Source organism: Callorhinus ursinus, unplaced genomic scaffold (assembly GCF_003265705.2).
Source record: "Callorhinus ursinus isolate GAN/ISIS: 27379988/994484 unplaced genomic scaffold, GSC_fseal_2.0 scaffold12, whole genome shotgun sequence".
NCBI lineage: Eukaryota > Metazoa > Chordata > Mammalia > Carnivora > Otariidae > Callorhinus > Callorhinus ursinus.
This window is the reverse complement of record NW_027397074.1, coordinates 42,888,095-42,895,000: the sequence shown is the minus strand read 5'-3', so window position 1 is coordinate 42,895,000 and position 6,906 is coordinate 42,888,095. Positions and strand designations below refer to the sequence as shown.

The following is a 6,906-nucleotide window of genomic DNA, read 5'->3' as shown; positions in this document are numbered from 1 at the left end:
AGGAAGAATTCCTTTTTATTGAGCAATATTTCTCAACCTTGAGATTTATCCTCAAAATCAAGGTGGGAGTGAAATGATTCGATGTCTGTGATTTACTTTAAAATTCTCCCGGAAAAAAAAGAAAAGAAAAGGAAAAAGGAGTGGCAGTGGATGATGAAACATGAAAGACAAAATGACAATTGTGGTTGAAACTAGGAATTGGGTATATAGGAGTTCATTATACTTTTGTGTGTGTGGAAAATTCTATAATAAAAAGATTTCTTAAAATGTTGTGTTAAGCAAAGGTGAAAAAAATTATCCCTGGCAGGGGTTTCGCATAAAAACTCAGTCCGTTGGGTAACACCTGGAGTTACCCATTTAATCTTCTTTTTCCACGAACGGAAAACGATCTTACTCCCCTTTCATTTCTCCGGCATCAGCCGGCCATCCTCAGGCTTTCTTTCCGGCAAGCTCCCTTTCCCAACCCATAAACTGAGCATCCAAACTCGAGGCTGGGGGCTGATTAGTGGAGCTTCCGTACTCGGCTCCCCTGACTAGAGTGTAAATACCCATAAAAACTAATATCAAAAGTTTTTATTGAGCTGCTTCGTTTCCCTGAGCGTAGGGCTGAGTGGGGGCTGGAGCAGCGGGACAAAGGAGCGGCGGCTGAGCCACGAGCAGCGTAGGCGCTCCTGATGGGCTCCGCGCGGGTCCCCAGAGCCAGCCAGAGTTTCTGGGGAGAACACCCGAACCAGGTAAATGCCAGTCGCCTTCCACTGGGGACAGGTGTATTTACAAAGCCCCGGGGGAGGGAATGGAGAGAGTGGTCGGAAAAATCAGAACGGGTAGGGAGACGCCAGCCACCCCAAAGTATGTCGCCAAGCTGGTCCAGCAGGAGGAAACAAGTTTTCCTCGGGACTCGGTATGCCTGTATTTCACCTACATGACGTTGGCTGTCCGCGTTCACTGTGTGCGTGCGCGCATTTGATGTGCGAATCTGTGTGCGTATCAAGGCACACACATCGTTACGATTACAGCATTTAACGTGCCGGAAAAGTCTGAGCACACCTCTGCTTTCTCTGCTCCGTTCCCCAAGCTCGTGGCTGCGCTGGTGAGTTTCCTTCCCTCGCTTGCTCTGTGCGTTACGAATTCGCAATCCGGGTCGGGGACGTAGGAGTCTTCAGGGTTCGGAGCAGCGACCGATTCCCGCGGGCCCAGGCCGCGTGGCCGCCTGACTGCCTGCGCCGGGTGTCTCCGCGAGAAAGCGGGGGCTCCGCGGGGCCAGGCTTACGTCCTAAACCCCTATTTCCTTCGAACGCTCGAATGTCTTCAGTGCATTTGTTGACATAATGAATCCACAGCCGGGCGCTGGTTTCCTGTTTTGTTGCGGGCGTGAGCATCAAGCTAGGATGGGGGTGGAGGCCGGCGGGTGGGACTTCTTTCGGGCAGTAGCAGGAGCAGACAGCGGCGGGGCCAGAGACCTCTCGCCCTTCTCGCGTCAACGCCGCCCGGAATTCTTCGGGCCCTCCCGCGCTCTCCCAGGGCCTTGGCCGAGTGACGGGGAGCTCACTCCCTGGGTGGCATGGGCCCCACGGTCCAGCGGGCCCCGTACCTCTGCTGCCAGCTGGGGACTGCGAGAAGGCGTTTCCTCCTTCCGGCTGAGAGATTTCTCTGAGTTCTCTCAGCTTCTAACGTGCTACCTCTTTTAAGCGAATGCTGAGTGTCCAGATCCAGTCAAGAGCAAAGCGTTGGCACCGTCGGGGCAGGCGGCATTCCCCTCACCATCACCACCACTACTGGCGGCATCACCCAGGCCTCGCTGAGCCCGAGGGAGGCCGGTCTCAGAGGCGGCAACGCTCCCTTCGCTCCAAGTTTGCGCCATCCGTGGGGAGTCTGGGCTCCGATGACTGGCACTGTGCAGAGGGAATTGCTCCTCCTGGGAGGCTGGGACCTGGGACTGGTTGTTCTAAAGGGGGAGGGAGGCTTTTCCTGCCCAGGGACTTTCTGGGGGAAACACTGCAGGGTAAGCTCTAGAACTGGGGTCCTCCCTGGGCTTCCACTTTTGCCAGGCACTGTGTCCTGGTGGCCTTGAAGGCCCAGGGCTGGAAGGAACCCACCTGGAAGGAGAGCTGCTCCTCCAAAAACTTGCCCTCCTCAAAGTTCATAAGGTGAGGAGATCTTAAAGACAAGGTGGAGTCTACCACGTCCTCCAATTTTCACCGTGTTAGCATCTGGTCATCACAGTGCCAAGTGACTTCCCACAGTCCAAAACTATCCCTACATCCTTGGGTCTTTTGCTGCCTCATTAATGCTTCAAATGCACAAAAATCTAGAGTGAAAGCTTGAGCAAGTGACTCAGGATGCACCATTTCTCTGCCTACTGGCCAGCTAAGTTTCTTCAGAACTTACCCTTCCTCCTTAAGCTTCTGCCCTGGTGCGGATGAGGGTGGGGAAGCCTCAAACCCCACCATGAACAGAGCAGCCCCACTTGTCTCTTTCCTAAGCGGTCTAGTCAACCACTGATTCTGAGATGCAATTTGGTTTGGGTGTTTTTCCTTCTCTCTCTTTCTCTTTCTCAATTAACCAGCCTCAGCTCCTCAGCCATCGCCATTCCTTTGCCATTATCTCCGTGCCCCCCACCCTACTTGAGGTGGGAGAGAGAGGGTTAAGATGTTCTGCAAATGCAGCTCGTAAAGCTGCTTGGATACATTAGAAACACATGAATATCCTGAAATACAAAGTGTCTTTAAAATCAAGGGAGGAATGTTTATCCTAATGCTGGATGCATGCAGAGAAACAGTGCCAGGGAGTAGTGCTGACAGCCTCCTCCAAGTTAAAGTGAGAGCAGGTAAATTTCATTTGCTAGTGAAAATCAAACTCGATTAAAACCTGGTTTCTTTTTGTCCTTTTCTCTTCCAACCCTGAAAGCCCAGGGCTCCATGACCCAGGCTGGCAGCAAATACTCCCCCTCCCAACACACACACACACACACACACACACACACACACACACACACAACCAACGTGTCTTTCTTCAGCGGGAGGTTCCAGGGCAGCCAAAGCCCCACAGGGCACCCTGGCCTGCACTAGGAGGTAAGAAGCCATGTCTGCCAAGGATCTGGCAAGAGAAAGGGTCTGGCAGCTCCTGGAACAAAGGCCAAGCCACTAAGCTGCTGTCCTCTGGGCTTGCCCATGTTGCCCACTCAGAGCCCACCTCTACCCCTGCCACCCTCTTGCTCAAAGGCCACCGCTGCCCGCAGATCCCAGTGGGTATCCTGACTTCATCAGTCTAGCCCCCAAGGGTCTGAGGATAAAATTGCCATCTCCAGGATTCAGGTTGATGGCACCTCCCTGCAATCCTATAGGAATCCCTGAGCCTGATAGACAAAAAAGCAGAGAGATGGCTCAGAGGGTTAGACCCAACTAGCTGCACGGGCAAGTGAATCTTGATCCCGCCTTGAGGAAAAGAGGAAAAGCACTGGGAGAGTCTATGCTTGCTTCCCAGGGCACACTCCCATTCTTCCCTGCCCTCCAACATTTCTTTTTTCCACAGAAAACCAGTTTGGTGGCTGCCTGGAGGGCTAAGAGGCTAAGAAATAGTATTAGGAACCAATAATGAATCTCTTATGTCCCTGGGCAAAGGACAAGAAGGGGAGGGGGGAGATTTTCTTGCTTCAAAGTGAGTAGAAATTCTAGAAACCGAGATCCAAAATTATTCACAGAGCTCATTCAAATTCTAGAAACTATCCCCACTGGTTGGTGGCTACACCTCAATATCTAACAAGACCTGCAGATTTAAAAACAGTGAAGGCACACCAGGATGCCATCGACTTGCCTGGTAAAAAAAATCATTTCGTATATATATCGAGATCCAAGACAAAAAAAGGGAACAAGCAGGCTGCCTCTCTCTAAGTAACTGTGTCTTGAGAGTGTTCATAAGTTGATAGAAAGAGATGGGGAACTAAGAAAATATCCAAATTACTTGATCACTAAAGATCCACCACAAAGCTCAATAAATAAATCAGAAGCCGCCAAGTTTCGGGAGCAAAACCTAATTCGAGATGCAACCCAAAGTCTTCCCCAAGCGCCGTCCCTCCCAGACAAACCTGCTTGTGGCTTCTCAGCAGACAAGATGAAATCTTGTCTCACCATTTTTGGTGAGGAGGGACCCAGTCGACTTTGGCAGTCCGTGGAGCTGGGGCCCTTCCTCTGCATGCAGGGCTCGGTCTCCGGTGAAGTGGGGAGAGGGAGGGAGGAATGTGGAGCTGGCCTTGGCCGCTGTGTGCACCAGCAGCTGCGCCATGGCTAGAGGTAAGCTGGCACAGGCGCCGGTTGGTGGGGGCTCCCTGTGCTGTGTTTTCGTTTTTCTGGGTCTGGCTGGAAAACAGAAGAGGCTCGAAGCCCGGGCCAAGACAGCAGGGTGGAGGCAGAGAAGAAGAGTCTGTAAACACCGCCCCAAAATCTCCAGGAAGGCAGGGAAAAAAAAAAAAAAAAAAAAGGCTGGGTAACCAAACAGAGCAAGAAAGAGTAATTCCAAAGGAAAAGGAGTCAAGAGTGAGAGAACGGAGGTGAGCAGTGGGCCTTGCGGCAGCTGCCTAACTCTCTAGGCTTGCATGGCAGTTCTCACACTGGCTAGACTGCAACTTTCAACTTGACCTTGGCCTCTAGCCGTGTCTGACCCGTATGTAAAACAGCCCTCAAGTCCTCAGGAACTGGGGCCTCGAACCCTATCCTGTCTCTTTGTCACTGTGAGTTTTACAATGCCACTTGGAGGAAGGAAGGGGGGTGAATGGGGCCGGAAAGTAACACAAAAATCAAGTCCCAGCAGAGGCTAGTTCCTTAGTCTGCAAATGGCCATTCAAGGAGGAGGTAAACTGGAGGCAGATCAATATTTACCCGAAGCTACTAAAAAGGCAGGAGGGAAAGGGCACACTGTGTATATGTATATTGGGAGAGGGGTGTCATAGAAGGTTTTATTGGGCAACACTTACATTGGTCCCAGCAAACCCGGGGATCAAGGCAGATAAAAGCCGGAGCCCAGCCTCATTGGTCGGGACTCTGCAGGAAAACCAGGAGCCTTAGAGAGCAGATCAGGCCAGGGAATAGGGGCTGGAGATATTTGCAACGCCCTCAGCTTCTGGCTGAGTCTGCAAGCTAGGACGGAAGGGAAGGTCCACTCTTGGATGCTCATCAATCCACCTGGGATGAAAGGGAGTCCAGCGCTCTCCCCAAACCTGATGTTCCTGTAGAATACACCCACTTTCACTTTGAACGTATGTTCCCCTTCTGGGCATCTGACCAGCTCACAGCCTCCACAATCAGAAGTGGAAGTATGTAACCCCAAAGCAACAGGACCCACAGAATCCCTCACCAAAACATGGTGGCTGCTTGCCTCTTTCAGCACCAACACCCCACCGAGTTCTCAGGAAAGGGTCTGCATTTCCCAGATACAGAGGAAAGGCTTCTCCGGCTGGTTCTTGGACAGAGGAGGACTGGGCACCCTCAGCAGGCTGGAGACAGTGCTCTCCCCAGTCCTGCTTGGGGGGAAGGCATGAAGTGGTCCCATCGAGCCCCCTTCTCCCGTCCCAAAATGGAGTGAAATGGGGAGTGCCGGGGTGCCTGAAGAATGAGCTCCTGCCCAAGATCTATGAAACCTCATTTAGGCCCCAGAAAGGGAACTCAAGTCCCAACCAGCACCCGGGGCTGTTCCTTTTAAACTTCCAGGACATGACAGCCTGGCTGGAGATGTAGGAGCACTGACTACTGCACACAGATTGCTCCAAAGTCTTTGGAGGAGGAAGAGTTGTTATCGGGGCAGAGTGGGAACAGTCTCTATACTAAGGGTGAGTGTGTGATCAAAGTACACTTGAATGTGTGTGCGTGTGTCAGTGTGGGTGTGAGGGAGTCGTTCTGACACCCTATGGGCCTAAGTGCAAGTGTTATGAAATTGCCCGCCAACACTGTAGACAGGAAAGCGGAGAGAGCTCCTAAACACAGTCCAAGTTTCCCAGTGGAATGTCCTGGGACCCATGAGCCAGGCGCATCCGTAAATGCCCCGCTGCGGTTCCCCTGGAAGGAGCCAAATCTTGACGCTCTTGAAGCCGAAAGCGCTAGTGTCCACGCTAGGGTCCCACTGCAGAAAGACTCGCGGATACCTGGAAAGAAAACAGCTTCAAAGGCCCCAAGAAACACCCAGCCTGGACTACGCCCCGTTTTCGGTACTATCCCATCCCCAACCGCCCGCAGATTTACCTGACCCACTCCCACTGCTTCAGGTCTCAACGCAACAGCGCGCCTCCGTCCCCTCCCCGCCTAACTCTGCTCTGGGCCCCACTGGGACAGAAGAAGGGAAGGGGAGCTGCGAGGAGGCCGCCCTTCTTTCCCTACCCTACCCGCCCAGTCCTCCGCCCCCACTCGTCCGCGTCCCCCGCCTCTCCCCTGGGTGAATGGTTCGCGGCCGCGCGGCGGGCGCTGGCGCTGGGGACGGCGCGGGCGGCGGCGGGGACCGCGGGTGCACAGCGCAGAGCCGGGGTTGGAGCCGCCCGCTTTGCATACGCCGTGGGCGGAGCGGGGGGGGCGGGCCAATGGGCGGCCGCCTGGCGCGACCCCGCGGGGCGCGATCCGCCCCCCTCGCTCGGGCCCCGGCCCCGCGCCGCGCGCTCTTCACTTCTTGGGGGCTTTTTAAAACAGCGCCACTGGGGTCTTCTCCATGCGGCTCGGGCTATGACAGCCTCCGTGCTCCTCCACCCCCGCTGGATCGAGCCCACCGTCATGTTTCTCTACGACAACGGCGGTGGCTTGGTGGCCGACGAACTCAACAAGAACATGGAAGGGGCGGCGGCGGCGGCGGCGGCGGCGGCGGCAGCGGCGGCGGCCGGGGCCGGGGGCGGGGGCTTCCCCCACCCGGCGGCCGCGGCCGCGGGGGGCA

General features: G+C 54.4%; 1 protein-coding gene across 1 annotated transcript in view; it reads left to right on the top strand.

The window, feature by feature from the left end:
* The first annotated feature begins 6,625 nt into the window (after positions 1–6,625).
* HOXA13 (homeobox A13) overlaps positions 6,626–6,906 on the top strand; it is a 4,098-nt gene continuing 3,817 nt past the window's right edge. Inside the window, exon 1 of the mRNA XM_025873230.2 lies at positions 6,626–6,903. Within this exon, the coding sequence (XP_025729015.1) occupies positions 6,702–6,903 (202 nt within the window). The 5' untranslated portion in view covers positions 6,626–6,701. The remainder of the gene's footprint in view (positions 6,904–6,906) is intronic.